Source organism: Equus przewalskii, chromosome 25 (assembly GCF_037783145.1).
Source record: "Equus przewalskii isolate Varuska chromosome 25, EquPr2, whole genome shotgun sequence".
NCBI lineage: Eukaryota > Metazoa > Chordata > Mammalia > Perissodactyla > Equidae > Equus > Equus przewalskii.
The window spans coordinates 44,949,376-44,976,172 of record NC_091855.1 but is presented as its reverse complement, the minus strand read 5'-3'; the positions used below and the strand labels follow the sequence as shown (position 1 = coordinate 44,976,172).

Below are 26,797 nucleotides of genomic sequence, written 5' to 3'. Positions count from 1 at the left end.
TCCCGCCTCTCCACCCGTGTCCTCGCCCCCTCCCAGAAGGAGACTGGACATCAAGTGCCCACACCGGCTGCTCCGGGCCTCGGGGCCTCAGCAAGAGCCTGGCTCTGTAAGTACCCACCTAGGCAGCCCCCGATACACCCCCATTTTTAAAAGCCAGGGTTTGTTGGGTGGGGCCAGTTGGGGGGGCTCCCTTCCACTACTGTGAAGGCTGAGCCTGCCCCCTGAGAGCACCTGTGCTCGTCTCAGCCCGGTGTCTGGCTCCGGGTAACCTGCTTTCTACCTGCCCCATCCCGGTGTTGGGCCAGGCTCTTCTCCCCCTGCTCCACCCCCAGCCCCACAGGTGTGCATAGACAACTTGGGGAACATGCTTCCTCTGTGTTTTTGTTTTCTAGAAACTCTGTGCCAGGGTCTTACTGGGCCTGCCTGGCTCCACTTGGAATTCACCTCCTCCAGGAAGACCTCCCCGATCACCTGCCCAGAGTCAGTCCTCCCTATCTGGGCCCTGTTCACACCCCGCCTGGTCACTGCCAGTACCAGGGGCCCAGGCTGGAAGTGGGCGAGGTTCTGGGAAGCAGGTGTCCTTGGCCCCACCCAGCTGTGCCGGAGAAAGCTGTGTGACCACAGGCAAACCGGCAGCCCTCTCTGAGCCAGCTCTATCCAGGCCCGCCTCCTGTGGCACCCCTGCCCACACATCCGCCTGGGGCCGGGCCCCCAGAGTACCTGCCCCTCACAGCCAGCAGCAGGGGAGTGAGGCCGTCCTGGTCCCGGGCGTTGACGTTCACCCCTCTCTGCAGCAGCATGGCGAGCACCTCCACGTGGCCCCCACGGGCAGCTGCGTGCAGTGGAGTTTGACCACTGCAGTCCTCCAGGCTTAGGTCACTGCCCTGAGGGCACGTCACCCACTGAGGGGAGGGTGGGCAAGGCCAGGGGGAGGGGACAGGGAGGGTCGGGGGGCACCCCGAGCAGGGGGCCTGGCACAGCCACGGTGGCCCCCTCAGCTTCAGTGAGGCCCCACCAGCTGATTGCACAGCCCGGCAGGCCAGGGCACAGGCGGCTAGTGGGCCCAGGGAAAGGCTGGCCTGCCCGCAGCTAGCCAGCACCCCACCTCCGGGGCCTGGCGCGGCTGGGGCCGGTACCCGAGGTGGGGGGAGGGCTTACCAGCTCCACCAGCGCCTGCAGGGCCTCCAGGTCGCCGGCACGGGCCCCAGCACAGGCCAGGCTGGGCATGAGGGTGTCCCGCACAGCATCGGCCCCCTGCATTGGGGGTGGCGGCTCCCTGAGACTGTGCCTGTCCCGAGGGTCCTCAGTCCCCCTGGGAGCAGGCAGAGTGAGGAGCAGCATCCCCTTACACAGGAGACAGGGCCTGGGGCCCTGGGAACCCTGCCTCGACACTGCACTGGCAGTGGGTCCAGGATAGGAGTGGGGCCACCTCCTTAGTCACAACATGGGGAAAGAAAGAGTGTGAGTGTCACATCTGAGGCCCACCCAGAGGCCCCCCCAGGACCAGCACCCCCGGGAGCAAAGCTGAGGACACGAGGCCACCATCTGGCTCCGTCCTCACCAGCTGTGTGACCAGGGCCTGCCACCCACCCACCCTCTGAGATCCATTTCCTCGTCTGTCTCTACCGCCTGCGAGGATGCAGGTGCAGACTCAGAACAAGGCAGCGTCCTGGGGGACTGTGGGAAGGGGAGCCCGGCCCACCCTGGAGAGAAGGGCCCTGCTCCACACGTCCGCATGGTCCCCGCAGAGCCACCTGCCCCCAGCGCCGGGAAAGGGACAGGTGGTCTAGGAGCTCCCCAAGGTGCCAGGAGGCCCCACAGGCCGCCCCACACCTGGCCCAGCCCACGCACAGCCGGGCCTGATCACCAAGTGCTGCCAGCCAACCCGTGTCCCTCCAGTCATTAAGGCCCGACGCAGCCTCCCTAATGACAGGCTACACACACCCGGCCTCTTTCATCTGACCTTCACCCACCCCCGCCAAGCAGCAGTTAACACCGCCGAGGCTCTCCAAGACAGGTCTGTCCCCACCCTGCTCTGCGGAGGGGAAACTGAGGCATATGACGTGACCCTGGGGAGCACTGGGATGCAGTGCTCCCTGTCACCTGCCAAGCTCCCATGCCAGGTCTGGACGCCTCGTCCAGAGGCCGGGTGGGCATGTGGTGGGGCACCGGGAGGCCCCAGTCACCCCTGCAGACCTGGCCCAGCCTGAATCCCAGGCCCCAGACCCTAAAGCAAGTCCTCGGCCCCTTCCTGGGCCATGTTCTGCCCACTGTCTGCAGGTGGCAGAGCCCCCCTAACTCGCCCTGGTCCCTTTCAGCACTGTACCACCCATCCCTGCAAACCCTCCCACTGGGGACCCCAGCCCTCCGCCTGGGCCAGAACCAGGCCATGCCTGGTGGTTTTCCGCTTGTGCGCTGGAGTGACAATGGCCATGGCTGGTGCCTGGCCATCCCTCTGGGGCTTCCCCATGCTGCTCGGCCCACACGGGGCAGTACCTGGCTCTGACGAAGGAGCTGGGCGACCCCACGCCCCAGCACACTGCGCTGCAGAGAGGGCCGGCGCTCATCCACCGCGGGCAGCGTCATCTCCCCCCGGAGGTCCCTGGCCAGCAGCTGGGGGAGCAGCACAGGGAGAGCCAGGCCAGCTCAGGACCCAGCAGCCCAGACCAACCACACGGGCCAGGCCCCCAGGCACAGGGTGAGCACTGCCCTGGGCCTGAAACGCCTCCATTCGAGCTCCATTCCTCAGGCCCGAGCTTGGTCCCGGCCAGGTCCCATACCAGGCCAGTCCTACCCTCCGGCCCCACTAGCTCAGGGTTTCCCAAGGCCCCAGTGGCCTTTGCCAGCCCGAGGGCCTGGGGCTGGCTGTGTCTGAGGCCCATCTGGGAAGCGGTGGGGAGGAGGGGATATCCTGGAAGCAGTTTGGGGACCCTCAGCCAGAGCCAGACCTGAGGGTCCCCAAGCAGGTGAAAGGATGGACAGTGCCTGGACTTGCGGTCAGCAAGGGGTGAGGGGGCGCGGGCCCTAGGGCTGGCCCTTCCCCACCATGGGGAGCCCCTCACTTTCCTGCCACTTCTCAAACCCAGGAACACATCCTCTGGACTGGGCCCCACTGTCTGGCCGAGTCACACCCCCATTCCGAGGGGCTCACCTCCTTCCTGCCCTCCAGGCTCAGCCCCGGCTGGCCCAGCACATAGGACAGCTTGGCCAGAGCAGCCTCCGACGTCATGTCAAAGCCTGAGACTATGCCGGCTCCCGCCATGGCCTGGGGGAAGGGGGCATGTGTGGAAAATGGGGTGCAGGGGTCACAGCCCAGCTCGCTCCCTCCCCAGGCCTTGGTTTCCCCACGCCCACCATGCCGGCTGCATAGTCCGATGTCACGGCGCCCTGCAGGCAGTGGGTGCAGTTGACGATGACGAGGCCTCGCTCCGTCGCCGCCCGCAGCTCCTGCAGCAGGTCAGGTTTGGTGGGTCCGTTCCCGGAGCCGAAGGTCTCCATGACCACGCCCTTCAGGGGGTGCTGCAGGAAGGCCCGGACCTGCGGGCCAGGAGGGGACCGTGAGGGCGTTTGCCTCCTGCTCCAGCCACAGGAACCAACAGCCTTGTCCTGCACCTTCCAGGCGCAGCCAGAAGCAGCACGGGGCGCCCGCTGCCCTCCCAGGATGGCCACGGTCCACATGGAGAGCTCCCCACCACATCCTCCCAAAGGGACCGACGCCCTGTCCCCTTTCAAGTGTCTGAGGCCATGGTTGGCGTGGCGATAATCAGGACACTGTGAAATAGGTCAGAGGTCAGGGGGAGCCAGCTGGAAAGGAGCAGACAAGGCAGTCAGAGGCCTCACTGGGTGAGGCCCCACCAGGGCCAGGCTGCTTCACCACGCCTCCCCCCCCCAGGCCCCCCATTGCCCACAGCCCTGCCCTGTCTGACACACAGCAGGGATGCTCCCAGCAGGCCGGGATGTGGGGAAAGCGCCCTGCAGCTAGACACACAGGCAGGGCTCCCCATGGGCTGGGCCGCCCCCCACCATCCCAAGAGGCTGCAAGGCTCTGCTCAGAAGACAGCGGACAGGGTCTTGGGTCCACCTCGCACAAGGATGGTACCCATGGAGGCCCTGCTGTGGGGACACCTGTTTCCCAGCTCAGCTTCACCCTGTGCTAGGTGCTGGTGGGCGCAGCCCAGAGGCCCCGGGGCTGGCTACCATGTCTGTCCCTTAATCTGCCACACAGGTGGGACCCCAAGGGCTGAGCCGCTGGCCTGGGGGACAACACTTCCGTGCAGGTAGGCACATCCACCTGTCTGGTGTGTCCCCCGCCAGAGCCTCGGAATTGCCAAGTTCAGCTCCCTCTGCCTCTCCAGGTGGAGGCCAGAGGGCAAGGCACGCCTGTCCCTGGCAGACACCCAGGAGCGGGGAGAATGGACACAGGACCTGCTGCAGGCCGGTGCTCACCACCACCAGGCCCTGCCCAGACAGTCCAAGGGGCCAGGGAGAACGGCGACTACCAGCCCAGCAGCCCAGCAAGCAAAGCCAGCAAAGGTCCTGTGCTTTGCCCAAGCCCTGCCCAGCTCTGTGCGGGGGGAGAACGGGGCTGCGGAGCCAGCTCAGCGGCTCCATATTCCTGTGGCTACAGCGTGTTCTAGAAAGACTTCACAGGCTGGCAGGATGTTCCCGGAAAGATAATGTGCAGCTCAGCCCCACTTAGCACGGCAGCCTTGAGCAGCGACCTCTGGCTATTGTAAAATGTGAGACCCACCCACACAGGCCAGGCCCCACCTGGTGGTGAGAGCCGTGTGCGCCTGCTCCCTGTCCAACAGCCCCCGCCACCAGCGTCAGCTCCTGGGACGACCCTCACCTGAAGACCAGCCCTCAGTGGAGGGAGCCTCGGATACACTCGTCCCGGTCCCATCGCAACGCCCGCCCGTGAGCCATCATCGTGGGGCTGCCATGACCCAGGGAGGCCACACGGCCCAGCCTCAGTGCCCTCAAGGACCCACCTCCTACACTGAGGGTCTCCGCCCTTGGGAGGGGCCCGGAGAGAAAAGGCCATCGTGGACCCTCAGCCCGTGAGTGACAGAGAGCCTCAGAGGACAAGCGACGGCGGGATGGCAGAGGGGCAAAGACGCCTGGGCGGGCCCTTTTCCTCTGCAGGGGAGCTGGGGTCCCAGGTGCGTGTGGCTCCTGCCCTGGCTCCCAGGAACAGTGTCCAGGACAATCTCTGGGCCAATCCCTGGTAAGGCCGTCCCCATTTGGTTGAAGAATAAGGCCCGTCTTCCCCAATCAGCCGTCCACAGGCCATACCTGGTCACATCTCGGTCACTCACCAAATAGTGTGGAACACCTGGCCTGTGCCCGGCCCCATGATGGTCAGAGGGAACATGCGGAGCACAGCTCACTCCATCTGTCGCCAGTGCCCTGGGAGGGCAATAGGTACTCCTTCACAGACTGCGGCCTGGAGGCTAGGGGCAGCCTGGTGCTGAGTCCTGGAGGCTGGGACTGGTGCCCCGGCCATGCCCTCCTGCCACCCGACTGGGCTACATTGTGTATGGGGGCGCACCAGCGAAGCCACATTGGTCCAGACAGAGGAGGGGGCCGCAGTGCCCAGTTGATCACAGTACCAAAGCAGGTGTGTTCTGGGCTGTGTTGCCAGCCGCCCCACCTCTCTGCAGCCTGGCGGTGCCTCCAAGGCCAGCATGACCCCCTCGCCTGCTCTAGCACAGCCCAGAGGCACCTCTAGCTCAGAGATCCTCCATCCAATGGGCTGCATGGCCTCTGAGTCCAACTGGCAAGGCAGGACAGAGGCAGGCGCTGTGGCTGCCTCAATGACAGCTGGTGGCTGAGGGGTCGACAGCCGGGGCGCAGACAGAGACCCGCAGAACAGTCACAGAAAGAGCAGAGTCCTGGGGTCATGCCCCGTCAGCCCCAGAGGAACTGCCGGTGCAGGCGTCGTGAGTCCACGGGCGTTGCAAGGACAAGCACATGGCGCAAATACGGTGAGACTGGGCCCCGAAGCCTGAGGCGGGCCTTGGGTGATGGAAGGAAGGACAAGTGCAGGAGGAGACAGGAGGGGAAGGCAGAGGGTGGGGGTCGAACTGGCTGGTGCAGGCACTGGGGAGCCACAGGGGGTGTGGGAGCCGCAGAGGGGTGCTCAGGGCTGGCAGGTATGCACCTACCAGGGCAGCGGGGATCCCGGGGTAGAGACGCAGCAGGCCCACGTCATGCTCCATGCTGCTGTGCACCACCAGCCTCTCCATCCCTCGGACCTTGCGCACCAGCTCCTGGTTGACTGTGGGGACAGAGGGACTGAGTGTGGACCTCAAGCCAGCAGCCAGCCAAGACCTCAGCCCAGTTCCTCCAGCTCCTGCTGTGCTGCCCAGCCTCCCTCTGGCGTCTTCAGAGCCTCGAGCCTTTGCATGGCCACCCGCACCTCCTGTCCTGCCTCCACTCCCAAGGCAGACCCTGTCAGCCCTCGCTCGCTCATGCAGCCAGCACAGCCACAGCCTGCGCCAGGCGGGCACAGGGCTCGGGGGCAAGGAGGGCTCCATGGGGACAGAGGCCCAACAGAGCCCGGCAGGCTGTATAGGAGTGTGTAGGGGAAGGAGGAGGAAGGGCATTCCAGGCAGAGGGAACAGCATGGGCAAAGGTTAAGAAGCGCCACAGATGTGACACAGCTGTGAAACCACAAGTAGTGTGTTGTCCTGGATCCCAGGAGAAGCTGGGGCTGCGTCCTCTGACCAGCCAGCCTCGCCCACCCCTCACTGGGCACCCACCGCACCCACGGCCCAGCGAGTCAACGAGCGAATGACCGTCTTCTGGACCCCTCCTCTTTGGGGAAAGAAAGCCTCCATGTGATTTCCCCCCCAAGTCTCAGAGGCCCAAGGTGTGTCCACCCTCTCCCCACGCCTGGGGCAACGACGGACCCCCGGCCCTGGGGAAAGCAGAGAGGAGATATTCAGGTCAGTGCCCCCGAAGCCCGCCATGCATGGGAGCACCCCAGAGGGACAGTCTCCCCACGGGTCTGAAGGCCACAGCTCTGCCAGGACGGAGCCAGGAGAGGCCTCCTAGCCTCCCCACCCCACCCCGGGCAGGGGGCAGAGGGCGGGGCAGCAGGCCGGCCTTTGAACCCTTAGGAGCAAAGCACAGGCCCTGCTCTCTCAGCCCGTTGGCAGCACAGTGGCTCTGAGCAGGGTGGAGGCTGGTGTTGGTGTCCCCCATTGGCACTGCCCACTGCCAGAGCCGGGCCCAGGCGGCAGGCGCCAGGGAGGGAGCCCCAAGTGCAGTCAGGGGAACCAAGGCTCAGAGTGGGGAGGGCCTTGCCCCAGGCTGCCCAGAGAGCCAGGTGCAGAGCCAGGAGAGGAGTGGGGACTCCAGGACCCCCGCCCGGGGCTCTTCCCTACCCCCCACGGAGCCTGAGTGCCTCCTGCTATTTCTGCCAGAGCAGTTCACAAGGGATAATAAGCCAAGGAACATTCCGGACACATGCTGCCCTCTCACGATGCGTCGGGGAGGAGGGGAGACGTGGGGGTGCTGGGGGATGGGCGGCGGGAGGGAGAGAGCCAGGCTGAGGCCCCAAGACGCCCCCGCGGGCGGCGGCAGCATCCATCAGCAGAAGAGGCGTCCTTTAATTTAGGGCCGTGCGCCCCAGCTGGGCGAGCAGATAAGACGGCGGCAGGCAGGGGTGCCGCCACCACCCAAGAGTTATGGCTGCAGAGGGGGGTTTACGGAGACAAAGACTGCCCCCGTGCAGTCGCTCATCCTCCTGAGGGCACATGGAACCCACGTCCTCCTGCACAGGCCCGCTGGAGGCCAGGGGACAGCCGTCCCCACGCCCAGAGGGGCCGAGGGAGGAGGGACGGCAGCAAGTGCAGCACCAGGCTTGCGTGGCCAGGCAAGCGCCCAACTCGGCCCCCTGACAGCCACTGCAGGTGCCTGAGCCGCCCCAGGGCCGACGCAGCCCAGCCCTTGTGCACAGAACGACCCCAGGGCCGTGTGGCCCCACAGCCAGAGGGGCAGGGCCGGCCAAAGCCCAGTGGTCCGACCCCCTCAGAGCTGCCCTCGCCCCAGGGCTGGGGCTCCCACACAGAGAGGAGGTGGGTCTCCCGGGGGCCTGGCTGGACCACGCAAGCCTTGGTCCCTCTGGAGGGGCAGGGCCAGCAGGGCCAGGGCCCCAGCGCCTCCGCACACCCCTCCTCGTGCGGCCCAGCGTTGCCTCCTGAGCCCCAAGCGCCTGGGCTGTGACGGCCTCGCAGAGGGAAGTGAAAATGCACCAAGAGGCCCCCCGAGAGGGCGCTGACTGCTGCCATCCTGGCTCTGCCTGGAGGGGGGTACAGCCCAGGCGTCCCTCGGCCCCCATGGCCCCCTCCCCAGGGGTCTTGCCGGCCACACCTGGGCGAAGCCAGGTGTTTCTTAACACCAGGTGCTGGAACTGCCCAGGCCTGACAGCGGGGCTGGGGCAGGCGGGGCTCCAGGTTCTCACACACCGCACAGCGCCCTGGCCAGCAGGACACCATCCTGGTGGGGTCAGGAGCCTGGGGAACAAAGAGCAGCGTCTCCCCTTGGGGCCAGCCTCAGCCCCAGGCCCACCGAACCACTGGGCCCAGCCCACACCATGTGCCCTGTGCCCCAAGGCCTGCCTGGGCTTGGCAAGGCACAGGAGGGGGCCCCGGGATCCAGAGGGAGCTCCTCTACGCCTGCCAGCAGCCTGTGTCCCTGGAAGCTCCACTCCTGAGCCCCAGATAAGCAGGGACTCCGTCCCTGCGGGGGAGGCAGGCCTGCAGAGTGGCCACTAGCTCCTTCCTGCCCATTCCTTCCTTCCTCAGTGGCCAGCATCAGGCCAGGAGGGGCTGAGTGCCACCACCCACCATAGCAAGGGAGAAGATCCATCTACCACCAGCAGCACATGTGCTGCCTCCGCCAGGAAGCCTTCCTGACTGCTCTGGCACTCAGCGAGCAAGTAGACCCCTGTCTGGCCCCGGAGCCCTGGGTGTGCTGCACACACCTTGGGTGCACCAATGTGCTCTGGGCCCTACAACCCCTGGAGAACATCCGGGCAATCTGGGTGGGTAGAAGGAGGAGGGTGCAGGGAAAGACCACCGGAACGGGAGTTAGGGCTCAGGGCTCAGCCCACACTCCCCATGTGGCCCTTCCCGTCTCTCCCTGTTTCTGCCCTCTGGTCTCCTGCCCTGGCTGCTGCCGCCCCACAACCACCTGGCAGAGGGGCCAGGGCAGCCAGCAGTTTCTGCCAGTCGCCACACCTGGATTCCCGCACCTGCGTGTCCTGTTGGGACCCAAAGGCACTGGGGGCTTGCAGAGTTACATGACCAGCCCGCCCACCCCAGGAAAGGGCCCGTTCCCTTCACCTACTCTCCACAGACAGCTCCATGCCCCGGCCAGAAGCCCCAGAGCCCTCCCTGCTCCCCGCCCCCATCACCGGCCCTCCTAGCCTGGCCCTGGAGCTCCGAGGGTCCCTGCCTGTGTCGGGACATTCCAGGAAGCCCCTGCCCCTGGGAGGTCAAGGCCCTGGCCACTCACAGCCCACTGCTCCCTGGGTCTTGATCTGCTCCTCCTCATGGTAGGGAGCAGGGGGCTGCTGCTGTACCAGGGAACTCCCAAGGTTCCTCCCGTGCCAGCCCCCCGCGACTGCCCCCTCCAGGCTCTCCCAGGCCCCGCCTCAGCCCAGGCCCAGGCATAAGCCTGAGTGGGCAAGGGGGGCCACCTCCAGCCTCCAGACGCTGCAGTCAGGCAACCCAACGAGAAGGGCTGCTTGTCCCGCAGGGTCCTGCAGAAGCGCCCGGCCCCTCCGTGCATGCGGTGAGCAAGGTTTCAAGGGCCCTGACGGCCCTGGAGGAAGGTGCTCTGCCAGGCCCCGAGCCGCCCAGAAGGGCCCCTGGGACAAGAGCCCACAGCTGGTGGGGTGGGGACAGCGGCCCAGGCCCAAAACCAGCCCCAGGACCCCCAGCTCCATCAGGAAGAGACACAGGGCAAGCGTGGGGGCTGTCCTTAGACACCAGGGGCCAGACGGCAAGGCCACTGCAGAGCATCCATGTCGCAGGCAGAGCTTCTCCTGCCTGCCCCGGGGAGGGCATCCAGGGTGCTGGGTGGGAGTCAGAGGGGCTGGCCGTGCCCTCCACAGACCCAGTGTGGGGCCAGGAGATGGCTGGCGACACCACAGGAAGGTGGACATCGGGGTGGAGAAACTGTGGGCTGAAAGTGATATCGTGTGGCCATTAGGACAGCCCTGGTCAGACGGGGCCCCGCAGCAGGAGCTGAACAAGGCCAGCGGCAGCTGCTACACCCAAAGCACAGGGGGGCAGTGGGGAGGTCTCAGGACACACAACCTCCTGGAGACGTCGGTCAGCCCCGCGAGGGAGGCTGGCCTGCCTGCCAGGCCCAGGGAACAGAGAGACTCTCCTGCAAGTCCCAGGGACAAGGTCACACCACAGGAACCATATCCCAGGGGCACTGAGAGGTATGGCAGAGCCACAGATGGTCCTGAGAGAGACTCCTGGGCTCAAGGCCATGTGGCCAGGGGACACATGAGGGGCTGATCCCCTGGCTCTGAGCAGGGGTTACCTCCTGGGGCCTCCCACCTCAGTGGCCCATGCAGCCCACCGGCTCCAAGCAGCCCCCAGCTTCTCGGCACACAGTCCAGGGCAGAAGGGGGCGCTGTGCTCTCCCGATTCAGGGGAGCAGCCCCAGCCCCAAGCAAGCTTTCCCCACAGCAGCCTGCACGACCCAGGGCAGGTGCCCTCACAAGCTGGGCCTGCTCACTTGTGACATCAGGGCCCACGATGGCCAGAGGAGGCAGGTTTGGGGAGCAGAAGGCCGCGAACCTACGCGCGTCCACCTTGGTCACTCGGTTGCCCCGAAACAGCTGATTCTGGAAGAACAGGCAGACCTGCAAGAGGGGGTGGGGAGAGGGTGGCTCAGCTCTGGGGAGCCCCTGCCCTCCTCCAGCTTCTCCCCTGCCATCAGTGGGGCACCCCGACCCATTGCATTGGAGCTGCTCCCGCCGAGCCCCAGGCAACCTCCTTGCAGGGGCCTGGGGAGCGCTGGGCAGGGAGCTGGTCACATGAGGGTCCCACGACCCCGCCCATCCCACCTGCCCTCTGCCCACCCCTGCTTCTCAGGGAGCCCCTGGGGAACTCTGCCCAAGGGTGCAGAGACCCCGCCCCACGATATAATGTGGAAAACAATATGCCACACTGGTAACAGCGACGTCTCTGGGGAGTGAAATGCAGCGGACTGTTCCTTCTGCTTTCTCTGTTCTCTGATCTCGGTGGTGGTGGATTTCACTCATCAGGAGAAAGATGGATCTCTGAAACCCTGCCTGACCCCTCAACTGCATGTCCCACCTGAGTGCCACACCCACAAGCCACTCGCCTGGGTTCCTTGGGAGCATGCAGACGCCACCACTCGCCCTGGGCCCTGGACCGACTGGCCAAGCCCCTGCCCACCACGCCAGGGAGGAGGGGGCGCACCTCAGGGATCACGTACTGGCCGGCCATGAGCAGGGCCCCCAGCAGGTTCTCGCGGCCGTCGTTCCACAGGGCATGGATGGGCACCTGGGGGAGAGGCCGCAGAGAGGGGCTGGGGCTCGGGCAGCACTGGAGGGCCCAGCCGAGGAGCCCCCAGGCAGGGGTCTGAGAGAGGGGCTGGGGCAGGCTCGGGCTGGTGGGCAGCTGGGAGTCAGGGATCTGTGGGGACAGGCCACTCAGACAGCTTCATCTCTTCCTTCATCTCTTGGGAGAGGCCTGCACGTGGTCCCACACCCCAGGGCCCACAAGGGTCTGGGAAGAGCCAGGGTCAGCCTGAGCCCCATCCCTCTCGTGCAAGCTCTGGGCGAGAGATGCTCAGCAGCCAGTGGTGTGTGATGAGGCCCTGGGCCTCCCCCGAGTGGGCAGTCCCACTGTGACACCTGCTGGGGACCAGAGAGACAGAGCAGGGCAGGCAGCCAGTGGGCACCTGGCAGGCCTGGAAAGACTTCCCTGGAGCTTTCTGAGCTTCCACCAGGAACCCTTCAAAGGGACACAGCACTGGCTTCCCACGTGAAGCCCTTGGCCTCTGCCCCCTGGCGAGGATCTCAGTGGCCACGGGGGTTTGCACTTTTGCAGCTGCTCTTGCAAAGCCACCGCAGGCAGCAGGGACCCCAAGTCAGCCTCTGATGCAGGCCCTGAGGGAGGCCCAGACTTGCTCTGCCACCTCCCCTCAAATCCTGCATTTTTCTAGAACATTCCACCTGCCTTGGCTTTAGGGGTTGCGCAGGGTCAGGGAGAGAGAGGAGGAGGTGGCATGCACCCAGGTCCCTGACAATGGCAGCAGTGGGGACCCCAGTGGGAAGAATGATGAGAGGAACAAAGCCAGGGCAGCTCCACGAAGCCGACGGCAGACCGTGGACCCACCCCAGGTGGTAGGGCTGGCACCAGCAAGGCCCAGGGCGCTGACCAGCACTGGCCAGCAGGCACAGGTGGAGCAAGAACTGCCCTGGGAGCCACAGGGCTGAGCAAGAAGCCTGGGACCTCGCCTGGGGCGCAGCAGCGCTGACCGGCCTGCTGCCTCAGTAACCACAGAGCCTCGGGCCCCGGGCTGGGAGGTCACCTGGGCACCAGTGAGGACGACTGTTTTCTGCAGGTTTTCCAGCACAAAGGAGAGCACGGACGCAGCGAAGGCCATGGTGTCGGTGCCGTGGATGACCACAAAGCCATGGTACTGCTCATAGTGTCTCTGTGGGAGGGGCGCAAGCTCAGGCAGGCCGGGCCCTCACCACCACTGGCCTCCTCCTGGGAACAGACCCCCCAACCCACCAGGAAGAGGAAGGAAAGGGCCCCATATGCAGCAAAAGGGACTCGGGGGAGGTGCCAGTGGGACCCTGGTCACTGCTGGCCAGGAAGGCCCTCTCTGGAAAGCAAACCACTGCCAGGACCCCGGGCCCCCAAGCTCCCCTGCCCCCAGGACGGCTTCCTTCCCTGACCCTTGTGTGGGTCCACGGCGCTGGGGGTCCCCCCATCACACCCCTCAGTGCATGAGAGAACACGGGTCTCGGGGTCTCTGGACATTCCCCGAGGATAGGCAGGTGCCCCCTAGGCTTCTGGCCAGTGTCTCCCACACTGGTCAGTTGGAGGACCATGCCAGAACTCAGCTCCATGCCCCTGGAGAGCTCCTTGCTGAGTGACTGCTGCCTCCAGGGCAGCAGGGGGCTGCAGGAGGACAATCCCGCGAGCCTCGAGATCCAGTAGAAGGGCCAGGTGTGGACACAAGCGATGGGCACGAGGCACAGCCAGTGCTGGGAGCCGGCGGTGACCTGGGAGGCTGCCTGGAGCCAGACCTGGGCAGGCAGGCAGGATGCTAAGGGGCAAACATGGGGAAGGGTCCTTCCAGGCACAGCAAAGCCAGAAGGCCTCCCAGGCATGCCGGCCAGCTCTGCAGGGACATCCTCCCTCCACTACCTCCTAGAGCGCAGCCAAGGCTGGGCCTTGGTGGGCTGCTGGCCCAGGCTATGGTTTCAGGGGGCACAGTTCTGGGGTCCAAAGGACCCAGTCCCTCCTGAAGGGGCCATCCTGAGGGCACCATCCCTTGTGGCCCAGTGAAAGATCAGGCCAGGCTGGCCAGCGGCTGCACAGGAGCTGAGCTGTGTGGCAGGCTGGGGCTCCCTCTGCTGGCCACACGCAGCACTGCCATAGGCAGGGCCACCAGGGCTCCAAAGGCTCCTTCCGAGTGGCTGACTGGACACTGCAGCCAGGACAGCAGTCCCAGGCACTCAGCAAAGTGGTCAGATCCCAACTGGAGGACAGTGCTTCCACAAACCAGGAAGACTTCCCCAAACCATGGCCGCAGACATGCCCACTGGCAGCCGGTGGCCCCATTCAGAGACATAAGGGGCAGGCCCAGGGCCACACACTGTGCTGGACACTCACAGGGAGGAGGGACGAGGACCCACTGTTCTCCTCCAGGAGGAGACAAGCATGTCACTGGGGCTAGCCCCGGCTGCCAGGGAAGGGGAAGCCGGTGTGATAAGCCTCTGGGGAGAAGGGTTTCTTGAGAGAGGCAGGTGAGAAACGGGCCTGGAGGATGGGAGGGCCCCCACCTGGGTGGGAGGAGGCAGTGGAGGTAACTCGGGGACCAGGGCCAGGCTTGTGCAGGAGCAGGGGCTGGCGATGGCGGGTGGGACCCAACAGAGAGGAAAGCTGAGGGAGGGGGTGGCTCTGACCACACAAAAGGTGTCCACACTTGATACTGTAACCTCGAGACCCGCGGGGTTCTGCACCCTTTTATAGGCCCTACATCCACTAAGACCTTGTCTCCAGGGGGGGCCTAGGGTGGACAAAGGGGAGTGGGCCAGGCATGGTGCTCGTCAATCGGGGGGAAGTGTGGCGCATCTCAGCCCAGGATACTAACTGGTACAAACCAATTGTAGGAACAAACCAGGATGGCCGGCTGGGCCATTTCCTCACCGGGAAAGTGGACACCACCCTCACTGCCCACCTCTGCTTGCACAAGGAAAGGGCCCCAGGAGCCTTACAGCTGAGGTGTGACCCGAGGGCCCAGCACTTTCCTGAAGCTGACTTTCCCTGGTGGTCTCACGTCTCAGGCCCCAGCAGTCAGACCCCACCACATACCAGAGGAGGAGGATGCTTCTGAGGTGTTGGCCCTGCCTGCCCCACCCCCACTCACAGCCCCACCCCCCAAGCCACGCCCCCACTCACAGGCGGGCCCAGTAGCCCAGCCCCGCCCCCAAATAGCCCTGCCCCAGTACTCCTGGCCCTGCCCACATGCCCCAGGTACCTCAATGATCTGGGCAATCTGAACCCACTCAGTGATGGTCATGTCACTGGAGTCGAAGAGGGGCTGGCACTCCAGCACTGTGTAGATGACCCTCTGTTCTGGGCTGGCGGGCCTGGGAGAGACAGAACGGCGGGCTCCCACTCTGCCCCCTCCTCCCTTGGCCGGCTCTGTTTCCCTCCGCCCAGCCAGGCCCCTGCACGCAAGACGTGTGTCCATGGGTCCCGCACATCCACAAGCTCTCTGCATCCCGAGTACAGGGCCTGGCCTCCCTCCCATTTGGAGTCCCCAGGAACAGGGACCGTGGCCCCCAGGAGGGACCAAGGATGGGCCAGGATGGGGCTGCTCCCGAGTGGCATCACCTTCCCACAACCAGCTCTGAGAGGGAGGCTGGGCCGAGCCCTGGACGGGCCAGGAGCCGACCCTGGGAGGAGGATCGCGGGCAGGAGGAAGGTCAGTGACCAGGAGGGCGACTCCCTGCTCAGCCCGTCAGCTGTGAAGGGCACCCGGCAGCCTGGGCTGAGAGCTGAGCAATGGAGGGACCGTCACGCTGCCGGGAGGGAGAGGCCACGTGGGGCCAGCACCTGCCTCTTGATGGGTGTGGGTCCCTGAGGGGCCAGGGCCGAGGCCTGCAGCCCCGAGGTGGTGGGAGTCTGATGCTTGCTTGAAAGGGGGCTGTTTGTCAGTTCCAAAGCCACGAAAGTGTGAGAGTACCTCAGTGACGGCTTCCTGCATGTGGCTCGCCATGGAAGCACTGAGAAACCACAGCCTGCTCCACAGACCCAGCAGGTGCCGCCCACTCTCGGGATAGCCCTCCCCCACGACAGCTGGCTGTCATCCCTGCCCGGGACCCTGGAGGAGCTCACACTCACGGCAGCACCAGGGTGTCCTCAGGGAGGTCACAGGCCCGGGCGTGCTCCTCATCGTGGAACATGGGCAGTGTCCTCAGGACATCGGCCAGGCCCCTCCCTGGGATGAGCACTGCAAGCAGAGTCCAGGGGGAGTATGGGGTCAGAAGCCGGCAGCCACCACCACCAGCTCCCACAGCCGCCGGCCCCTCCCTCCTCACTGGGGCATTTACCGGGGCACGTGCTGGGGGCCAGGCCCTGGGTAGGGGGCAGGGGTTCAGGACCAAGGCTGAACCAGGTGGGCTCTGGCCCTCAGGGAGTCAGAGGGTTGGCGGACAGGCCTGCAGCTGTCACGGGCCCCTGGCGAGGATGGGCAGCCGACCCGTGTCTGGAGGAGATGGCCTCCTCCCTGGGAGCCAGTGCCGACTGCTGCTCTCCCCCAGGGGCTCGGCCAGCTGCTCCTGCCTCAGCTACCACCCCATCTCCAGGTGAGCCCACACCCCCAGCCGAGGCTCAGGGGCCGTGGCCCTCTCTGGCCTCTTTCTCACAACTCGCCACATGCACCCACTCTGCCTCCCCCACTCCCAAAAAGCCCACACTCACTCCTGCCTGCAGACACACGATTGGCTCTGCCTGGAAGCCTCTGCCCCTCGCCACCCACCCCACCCCAGGCAGGTACTTCACCCCAGCTCAGCGAACCACCTCCAGGAAGCCCCGCTTAATGTCCAGCCCCGGTGCCCTTCCCACACACACCCTGGCTGCCCCTGCTCCATCTCTGGACTGTGTGTGACCCCTCCAGGGCCAGTCCAGGCCCTCTGCCTGCAGCCTCCCTGTCCTAGAAACACACATCTAAGGAGACCCTCAGCAGAAATGATGCCGTGTTCTAAGAAAACCCTAAAAGGTCACAGGTGTGTTTCCTGGAAAACAGACAACCCCTCAGACAGGTTCCCAGAAGGATTGCTGCAACGGAGTTCTGGCCTTTTGTCCCACGCTGCTCCCTACGAGCACTGTGACCTTGGGCAGGTCAGCTAACTTCTCTGGACACGTTCACGCCTCCTGTGTGCTTGGCTGTGCTGGGAACCGGGACCCAGCAGTGAGGACAACAGGGCCCCCCCTCGAGAAGCATCCTTGGCTGAAACACATAAGACTTTCAGGACCAGGGTCAGTGGTCACTCCAGGGCCACGATCTTGTCCCCAGCCATCACCCTCTGCTGGGTGTATTGGCCTCCCACTGCTGCATAAGAAATCACCCCGCGCTCAGCTGCTACGACAGCATCCTCTCTCATCTCACAGCCCTGGAGGGGAGAGGTCGGTGGGTCCAGGTGTCAGCAGGCCTGTGATCCTGCTGGAGGTGCGGGGGCAGAATCCGGGTCCAGGCTCCCTCGGTTGTTGGCAGAGCTCAGCTCCATGTACATGTGACTGTTTCCTCACTGCCCATCCCCCAGCGATCTTTCTCGCCTTCTAGAGGTGCCCACAGTCCTAGGCTCAGGGCCCCTCGCTCTGTCTTCAGTGCCAGCAATGGCGGGTCGAGTCCTCATGCTGTGAGTCTCTCCGACCTCGATTCTGCCTCCTCTCTTCCGTTTAAGGAGCCCAAATGCCCACCCGCCTCCCCCGTGAGGACACCCCTGTCCCTCAGTCGTTCCTTAGGCCACCGTGAGCCTGTCCCCCTCACCACGCTGGGGGCTGGGTTCTCTCCCCAAATGTGAATCTGCCCACACGCTCCTTTCCTGGAGGTCAGCCGCTCAGCATCAGGCCCTGACCCCCCAGCCAGCCCCAAATGTCCCTCCTGCGCCACCCCCGTCCTGCCCCGCAGCTCCTGCACGGCTTGCTTCCCGGCCCCCACCCTCTGCCACTGTATCGCTTTCCAGCAGTGAACTGAAGCGGCACCCTTTGTATCAAGCGGCATCCACAGGGCAGAAGCCCAGACTCCAGGGACAGCAAGACCGCGTTCCTCACCCACAGCTGGTCGCTCAGGCCCTCTCCCCGCCCCAAACGCCCCCCTCCATATGTCCACCTGCTAACTCCCAGGTCCCAGCTCCAAGTCCCCCGCCAGGCCCCCATCAGCCCCCTGCCAGCACAGCTGCGCTGGCCCCGTGGATGCTTGTAGATGTTTGTGGCACCATCTCCCCAGTCAGAGAAGGAGATCCAAGGGGGAGCATTTTGAACAACTCCTCCCCTCCCCCAACCCGCCCCGCCCCCACCCCGTAGGGCCCCCTACAGGTGTGCTGCAGGAGTGTGGCTGCCTACGGAAACACCACGCAGACTGGGCTCAGTAGACAGAGGACATTGGTGAATGACTGCTAGCCCGGCCACCCCACCAAGACATTCGAAGCATGAGCAGGACACACACCTGCCTCCACAAAGGTCTGGAGTCACTGGCCCGACCAGCATCAAAGACCAAACTTCAGACCCGGGGTGTGGAGGAAGGCTCAGAGCCATCTGGCCACCCAGCGCTGGCCGCCCATGTGCGGCGGGGCTGAAAACCGGCCCTCAACCACGTCCACGTCTTGATCCCCGGGACCTTGAGGGTGACTTGAAATGCAAAGTCTTTGCAGGTGTGATTAAGTGAAGGGTTCTGAGATGAGGTGATGATCCTGGATTATTCGAGTGGGCCCTAAACACCATCCCAAGTGTGCTTAGAAGGAGGAGGGAGATCCGACACATGGAAGAGAAGGCCACGTAAGGACAGAGCAGAGACACACCTGCAGAGGCTGGCCGCAAAGGCTGGAGCGACGCGGCCACGAGCCGCGCAGAGGGAGGAGGGAGCCTCTGCCGCCATGCCAGGCTGCTGCCTCCGGAAAGCGAGAGGATGTGTTTCTGTTACTTTGGCCCGCCCAGTTTGCGGTCATTTGCTCCAGCAGCCACAGGAACAAACCTGGGGATCCACTTGTGGGGCAGGAGAAGCAGGGATCCACTTGGTTTGGGTTTCGTGGGACAAGCTTGTGACATGCTCAGTCACCTCCACCCATAGCTGGGCTATAGCAGGCCGATGGTGGCAACGGCTCCCAGGGACGTCCCACGGTGCAGTGTGGCGGGAAGGGCAGGGCCCCACAAGACCGGGACCCTGGTGTCCCTCCTCGCGGAGTGAGGGGGTAGCATGGGCAAAACCAGCCCAAGAAAAAACTAAACTCTCCTTCTATTCTCTTCTCTCTGTGCAAATACTCCCAATGTGTCGTCATACGGAGAGAGTGTGGAAAATGCAGCCAAAAACGGTGGGGAAAGAGCTCTGAGGGAGCGTCAGGAAGGTAATGAACAAAATATTCTTCTAGGTTTTGTGATATTCTTGGTTTTTTAAATCTGTCATTCGTCGTGACTTTCTTCACTATTCTAAATAAATATCCGTTTTCATACCTGTGATTTTGTAAATTGTATTATTTTTCTTAACGCGGGCGCCCCAAGGCTTCAGACCCTGCAAAGCCAGACCCACCGTGCCTGGGCCTCGTCCCTGGGCCTCACAGGCAGGCGGCCGAGTGCACTGCCAGCCGGGCACTCTTGGTTCCTGTCAACACACTCACCTGTGAGGGACGGCTGCCGCCTAGGACAGCGGGTCCCGGGAACTGCCTACAGCCAAGGCTGTAAATGAGAACTGAGAGCGTGTGGAGCTATGTTCAGGAAGGGGGTCCAGGCCGGGGGCACAGACGCCATGCTTCCTACACCAAGAAGCTGTGGATGTCACCCTAACCAACAAGGCTCAGCTGCCAGGAGCACCTGCCATGCCTGCAAGGAGCCGGCTCATGAGGGACGCTCAGGCGGGGGGCAAGCAGGTGAGGGCCACAATTTGACGCACCGAGCCTCTGGGGTCCTCAGCCGCATGGCAGGCGGCCGGGATGCTGCTCAGCCTTGGGATCAGGGTGATCAGCTGTTTGTGGATTCGTGATGCCCCTTGACCTATGACATCTTTGATGAACTCAGAGAAGGGATGGGCCAACCGGTGTTCCTAGCTTCCACCATCTCTGCCCTCCCCTGGCCGTCCTGACCTTTAGCAGGGCTCAGATGTGTGGCCATGTGCCCTGCAGGCCACTGTTTACCAGCAGGCGCAGAAACGCTCTCAACAGCGTCAACCCCAACAGCTTTGCTGAGGCCGGGCGCCTCTCACCACCTCACGGGCCAGGGCCCACGTCAGCAGGGCCAGGCGAGTTAATCATTGACGCCCATCAACTGGACTCAGGGGCAGGCAGGGCCCAGAGTGCCGAGTTCACCAAGCCCTGCTGGGCTGGCAGAGGATGGGCAGGGGCTCCCCGAGGTCCTCAGAGCATGGGCCCTGGCTCCTAAGCCTAGCTCCTCCGTCTGGCCCCATCTCACTCTGGCCTGGGGGCTGCCCTCGTCCCTGGACGCAGATAAGTCAACACAGCCTGTGTGTCCCTGAAGAAGGATAGCATCAGTCACCTCTCTGGTGTCCCTCGGGGTCAGCGGTCACATGCCTGGCACCCCAGCTCCCTAGCTGCTCCTCTTCTGGGGGACAGACAGACCAGATCTCATGTCTCTTCCTCCTCCACCCTCTAGGGCTTAACCCACGGCTTCCTGAAGACTTCCCAAAGTGGGGAAAGGTGGGCAGCCACAGTGGGGACGCTGATGGCCGGCTGGGGTCCCACAAAGGCCTGGTGCTGAGCGGCTGGTTCCTTCCAGAAGCAGAGCCCTCAGCAAGGAGCCAGGAGGCGCTGCCACACTCCCAGTGGACAAGGAGCCCCACCAGATGGTTGGGAAGGGAGCTGCCTCCTCCAAGATGACACCTCTGCCATGGCTCAGAGGACTGGTGTCCTCACCGGCTGGGACAGGCCAGCTACTCTGAGCTGGTTTCCGAGAGTGAGTAGGCACCTGCTGACCTCACCGTCACCGGGGCCTGAAGACCCTAGCACCCAGAGCAGCTCCAGGGGATCTTGGAAGACTCGCCCCTGTCTGGAAATCAACCCCACCACACCCCATCTTCCTAGTGACAGGTCTCTGGTTCACCTTCCAGTCGTGTGACTTTGCAGCCTCTTTGGGAAATGCAGCCCCTGTGACAGTGAGCCACAAGGCTTGCTGCAAGCCCACAGGGCCCGGGGGTGGCGGGGACAACACCGTGCAGGTGGGATGATGGCCAGAGTCCACCTTGTCCCTGCAACCCAGCCCCTGGAGAACTATGTGTGACCTCAACAGAATCACAGTTGGCCATGTACCAGGCCTGGAGGGGCAGGGTCAGAGATGGGACAGGACCCCAGACAGAGTCTTCGGGCCAGCCTGCTCAGGAGCAGCTCCCCTCTCTCCGCCTGTGTCCAGCAGCCCTAGTGCCCTTGGGGAAGCCCTCCCTGGGGGCCCACACATGCTGGGCCCGGGCCCTCTCAAGGGCCGACAGCCTGCATCTCCTAGGCACACTGCCTCTGTGTCTCTCCTTAATGGTGGGGCTGCTGCTGGTTTAATGCTGCGAGGGCCAAGCTGGGGGACACTGCAGTGCCCTGCTGGTGGAGGGCCATGTGGGGCCGGCCAGCATTTTCAGGCGTTCACCAGCCCGAGACACGACAGATCGGAGAGGCGGAGGGCACAGCAGCAGAGGGCAGGCTCCCCGAAGCCTAGGGAGGAGCAGTTGCAGGGGGTGTGGACAGGGCTCCATGGGGGTCTGAGTCCTGGGGCTGAATTGACCATCGAGTGTCACAGGTGGAGTAACAGGGACAGAGAACCGAAAAGCAGCTGTTGGGGCCACCAAGAAAGTACCAGTGGCATCTGAATAGCTGCTTCAGTGGAAAGGAGTGACCAGGAGAGGTGGGGAGGGAGGGAGGGATGCGGAAGTGGCCCAAGGACAACAAGGGCAAAGGAGAATGTTTGCCTGGTGTGAGTGGGGAGGCAGGGGGAGGGGCAGGAGCCAGAGTTGGTCTGAGGGAGGGCCCAGGCCTGGGGCCGGTGGCTCTGGTAAGGCCCCAGAATAGGAACCGGGAGAGGGTCTGAGTGGGAGGACACTCCGGGACGAGGTGTGGGGCTGCCCCAGGTGTGAGCTCCAGACAGGACAGGGCCTGGGGCTCAGAGTGGTGGAGGGAGGCCCTGGGGCAGCAAGGAGTGGCAGCTGGCAGGGGAGGGCAGCTGGGAGTAGGAGTGTGTAGGAGAAGGACCAGCGTCCATGGGAAATGGGACTCCTTAGGCAGAGTTCGTTCTCGACAGCAGAAGAGTGGAAAAGAGGTTCAAGGAGGCTGAGGGTTTGTCCTGGCCCACCTGGGAGAGGGGGCGCCCCACAGGCCACAGAACCCAGAGGGGCCTTTGCAGAAGGTACATGCAAGTTCTCATACTCCCAGGAATGCTGGAACACTCTGGATGCTCTGTGAAGCAGTCCTCTTCCCACCCCTGCAAGCCTCAGGCTCCCCAAACCGGGTCCCTCCCTGAAGGTGCTCAGCCCAGGCTGGGGCCACCCTGTCTGGGCAGCCTGCAGAGCATGGTGCCCCGGCCAGGCCTCACCACGTGCTGGCTGGAGTCAGGCCAATGCCACAGGCAGAGAAAACAAAATGCCTGACTCTTCAAAGCCACCTCCTGCACCTGAACACGTCTCCAAGGGTGGCAGACACCGGACTGCCAAGCAGGAGACCAGGAAAGACGACCAAGGGGAATGGAGGGGATGCTGTTACAGCTGCTCAGGGGTCCCTGGTGAGGGGCCTCGCAGCCTCTAAACACCGGCCCACCAGCCTGTTTGCCCGGGGAGGCGGTCAGACAGAGGCTCGGGGTGCTCCTGGCCCCACATACCACGGGTGTAGGTGCTGGCCCCGAGGGGTGCCGGCTGCAACAGAGGGCAGAGGCTGCGACCCAGGGGCGCTGACCCGGAGCAGCCGGTCAAGGTGAGGTCGCGCCGTCCTGCTCCCTCCTCTCCCCGGGTGCAAGAGGCCCCTCAGAAAGGCCACACCGCAGAGGACGACTCCCCTCCCGCCCTCAACCTCGGAGGCCGCCTCCGCCCTGGCGAAGGCGCCCACTCACCGCCACGCTCGCTCCGCATTCCGATGGTGCCGCCGGTGTAGACGGCCAGGAGCCGCCGCTCGGGCTCCGTCGCGCGAGCCATGCCCGGGACCAAGGGACCCGAGGGGACTGGGGGACTCGGGGCACTGGGGGCACCGTGGAGACGCGGGGGACCTGGGGTGACCGCGGGGCACTGAGGGGAGGCAGCGGGGAGCGCCGGGGGCAGCCCGCGGAGGGCGGGGCCTGCGGGGGAGGATGTAGAGGGCGGGGCCCCCGGGGGAGGGGCGGGGGTCCACCTGCTAGGGGCAGTGCCTTTGCGCGACGCCGGGAGCTGTCCTATGGGGTGCAGAGGCAGCTGCCTGGGGGCCAGGGGATGCTCGACCGGGAACCAGACCTTTCCCAGCACCGGGGCACGCGGCGGTTGGGGGTGGGCGGGGCCTGTCCAGCGACACGGGGCGGGGCGGGGCGGGGCGTGTCCTGAGCTGCCCCGCGCGATCTGATTTCTCACACTGCTTCCGCCCTGGGTGTTTGAGTTGCTGTGACGTGGGGCGCAGAGGCCATGTGCCTCCCAAACGGTGGTGCCAAAGGACCCCCAACGCGGAGTGGGGGCCGCCTCTCCGACCGGACAGCCCCCACAGAACCTAGTGCTCCAGCAATGCCAGTACTGTTGACCACGCCCTCAGTGTCTACTCCTTGGGGTGGCCCGGGGCAGGCAGAGGCCGCGGGCCACCCACCACACACGGTCGAGAAGGGCCAGAGGGGCCCCTCCAGGGCTGGAGCGCCCCCCCCCCCCACACACACACACACACTCCCACAGGCCACGAGGGAAGGGCAGCCGGGAGCAGGGTACCACAGGATGGAGCTGCTGGCTTGATGGCGAGTGGATTTACACCCCACCGCCCCCACCCTCGGCTCTAGCACTAAGGCTGCACCCTGACCACGTGGCGACCACGATGCTCTTCGGTGGAAAACTGTGTGCCTGTTTCTGGAAAGAGCCCTTCCCCGTCTGATTCTGATTCCACAGAAGTTATTCTGACAACTGACAACAATGCAGAAGTAACTCTCGTCTACACACAAGCAAATGAATCCTATCCAGAGGGTGGAATTAGTCAGTGTATTAGTCTGCTCCGCTGCCACAACAAAAGATGGCGGGGTGGGGGGGGGCGGCTTCAACAACCTTTACTCTCTCTGGTCCTGGACGCTGGAAGTTGGAGGCCAGGCTGTGGGCAGGGCTGGGTCCTCCTGAGGGCTCTCTCCCTGCTCGCGTGCAGACAGCCTTTCCTGTGTGCACGGGTCGCTTTGCACGTCTCTGTGAGTTCCCAGATTTCCTCTCATGACAGCAGTCAGAGTGGATTAGGCCCCACCCGGTGCCAGGTTTTAACCTGCCCCTCTCAAGGCCCTGTCCCCACGCTATGCTGATGTGCTGCCATCAGGGCGTCAACAGGCGAATCTGAGAGGGACACAGGTCAACGCCCCATCCCCCCCGGAAAGCCAGTGTTTCCTCCCTCCACATGTTCATGTCACCATTCCTGCTCCATAACTGTGTCTGTCCCTGGGCTTCTCCTCTGAGGGGTCCTAATGATGAGGATCAGGGCTGCCCCAGGGAGAGAAGCCCAAGGCGTCCCACCCTACATACCAATCTATATGATCCTCCGGGAAGCACAGGACGTCCTGACCTGATCCGACCTGACTCCTACCCAAAGCTATAGGACCACCCAGTAACCAGACTCCAACTGCACTGACACCATTTTAATGATTTTTTTCATGCTCTTTCCTTTGTCTTGTAAAGAAATAACTCCCCTCCCTTGCCTTATAAATTTAGCCCTAACCCTCAACACATTGCAGCTCTTCACTGCCCATGGGTCCTGTCCCCGTGCTACTCCATGCTGTTCTCTGAATAAAAGAGCACTACTGCCAGACCTTGAGAGTCCAAGAAAGCTTTCTTTTGACTCCTTAGCTTGCCGAGCCTGCTTCGCTAACACCTGTCTGGGCCCCTCCTGGTGGGGTAAGGGAGCTCCTCAGTATGAGCCAGAATTCACCCTTGTGGAAAGCCATCCCTTAACAACCCACGGGCCACCCTAAGTCCCAGGAGACACAGCTGGGGCTGGGGCAGGCCTTTTCTGGTGACATCCAAACAGTGGCTTCTCTTCCAGGGGTGCGGGAGCCACACCAGGTTTTGCTGTCAAATTGTGCGAGAACCAAGGGTGGACTTGGTGTCGCCTGCAGATGCCAGCCGGTCTTTAGGCAGCTCAGCTGCTCTGCCATGCTCTTTCCTGTCCTGCTTTGATTGCATTTTTGCTTACGGCTGCCTCTGTCTACCACATTCTCACTTAACCATTTACGGGATACGTGCGTAAGTGCCTGCTGGGTCCGGGTGCCTCTCTAGGCGCTGGGGACTCGGCCCCGTCCCCCTGGAGCTCACCTGCTAGGGCAGGGTGGTGCTGCTGCTGCAACAGACACTCCCTCCCCCAGCGCCTGCTGGTGACAAGTGCTGTGAGGATCAAGAAGGGAGAAGAGTGACAGATGGCACCGTTTCTGACAGGGTGGTGAGGGAAGGTCACTTTGAAGGGCTGACATGAACAGAGCCTAAACAGAGAGAGGGAGATCGTGCCAGGCAGAGGAAGGCAGGTGCCCAGCCCCAGGCAGGAACAGCTCAGTGAGTCAGCCCAACCCCCAGGAGGTTGACGGGGCGGGGCGGGTCACTCAGAGGGAGGGGAAGCTGGCTACCGGGCTGTGGGGCCAGGTCAGCACTTTGGATTTAACCCTCAACGTGACTGTCATCCCCCAGAGGACAGGCTGGTTTGTCTTAAACTCTGCCTGCTGTATGGAGAGGACAGACAGAGGGATAAGAGCGTCGCTGGGGGCCGAGGGGCAGGGTTCAGGGAATGGGTGACAGTGAGAGGTGGTCATATTGGCAACGCATTTGAAGCTTGGGTGTGAGGCAAAGACAAAAGTTAGGGCCAGGCAGGGGGGAGGCGAGGCGTGTTGGGAGCATTATGTCTGAGATGCCACCTGGAGAGCCCAGAGGAAATGACAGTTACATGTTCTGGGGTCATCAGCGCAGGGGTGACGTTTAAAGTCACGGCAACAACAAGGTCGCCCAGGAGCAGGGAAACTGAGGCCCAGCCTGAGCCCAGCAGCCCAGCCATAGAGGCAGGAAAATGGCAGAAGTCAGGAGAGCCCAGGTGGGAGGCAGGGCGTGCACACACCAAGTGGGGCAGGCAGGGGCCATGCGCTGAGCAAGATGGAGGCCCTGGCCGACCTGACCTCCTGCCATGGAGCAGAGGGGCAAACGCCCCACTCCAGAGCACTTCATATTTTCCCCTGGGCTCCCTGATGCTGGAGGAAAGGCTTTTCCCACAGGGAGTGGCTTCCTGCCTGTGGTTAGGATCCCTCAGGGCAGAGAGCTATCCCAAGATCCACCAAGGCTCCTCCACTGGATAGGCCTTGCCAGTGGTGCCCAGGCCCAGAGGTGAGTCCAGAGGACCTGGATAGGCCCATCAGTTCTCATCAAGCTCAGCCCCCACCCCCTCCCCTTGATCAGTTTTGTTTCCCAAATTGTTCAGGGGAGCATTGCTTCCTGGGCCCCCAGGGATCCCTAACGCCTCTTCCCTTTCTCACTTCTGGCCCACACCCTTGCGAGCGCCATTCCCTCCATGCCAAGCAGAGAGCCCACCCCAGAGCAGCGCAAGTGTGGCAGTGCTTTTTCTGCAAGAAAAACCCCCAAGAGGACTGACAACTGAGGGCCATGCCAGCAGCCCCCTGGCAGCTGGAGGGGCACATCCGTCACTCCCGAGGGGAGCCCGATGAGGCGTCACCAAGTCCCCGCACCTTCCAATGGGACAGGGACGTCTGCAACTAATCAACAACTGGACATTCACAAGGAAAAAATAGCCTCAACACTTATCTCACCACACAGGAGTTAATTTGATATGGGTCATAAACCCAAATACAAATGCTAAAACTATAAAGTTTCTAGAAGAAAACACAGAAGAATTTCTTTGTGAGCTGGGGTCAGGCAAAGATTTCTCAGGGAGGAAACTCAAGGCACTAATCATAAAAATATTAAAATTAAAATAAACTTCATCAAAACCCCAACTGCTATTTATCTAAACACCACTGTTAAAAAATGAACAGACCATATACAAAAACCAACTCAAAATGGATTAAAGACTAAACATAAAACCTAAAACTATAAAACTCCTAGAAGAAAACACAGAGGAAGAGCTTCATGCCACTGGATGTGGCAGTGATTTCCTGGAAATGAC

The 26,797-nt window shown here is 63.5% G+C and overlaps 1 protein-coding gene across 7 annotated transcripts in view; it reads right to left on the bottom strand.

The window, feature by feature from the left end:
- ASPG (asparaginase) overlaps positions 1-22,978 on the bottom strand; it is a 28,459-nt gene extending 5,481 nt beyond the window's left edge. For 5 of the 7 annotated variants that reach the window (XR_011532585.1, XR_011532586.1, XM_070592854.1 and 2 more), the window contains exons 1-12: positions 22,551-22,978; positions 15,645-15,753; positions 14,776-14,887; positions 12,592-12,717; positions 11,475-11,558; positions 10,765-10,891; positions 6,168-6,280; positions 3,355-3,537; positions 3,152-3,265; positions 2,497-2,613; positions 1,159-1,254; positions 721-884 (exon numbers count right to left, since the gene is read on the bottom strand). Coding sequence is in view for 5 of the 7 variants with exons in the window: in XM_070592854.1 (XP_070448955.1) it covers positions 721-884; positions 1,159-1,254; positions 2,497-2,613; positions 3,152-3,265; positions 3,355-3,537; positions 6,168-6,280; positions 10,765-10,891; positions 11,475-11,558; positions 12,592-12,717; positions 14,776-14,887; positions 15,645-15,753; positions 22,551-22,632 (1,427 nt within the window). In the remaining 2 variants the exon portion in view is untranslated. Of the gene's footprint in view, positions 1-720; positions 885-1,158; positions 1,255-2,496; positions 2,614-3,151; positions 3,266-3,354; positions 3,538-6,167; positions 6,281-10,764; positions 10,892-11,474; positions 11,559-12,591; positions 12,718-14,775; positions 14,888-15,638; positions 15,754-22,550 lie in introns of all 7 variants that reach the window. The other 2 variants (XM_070592858.1, XM_070592857.1) reach the window with 1 other exon arrangement.
- Between the last annotated feature and the right edge of the window lie 3,819 nt (positions 22,979-26,797).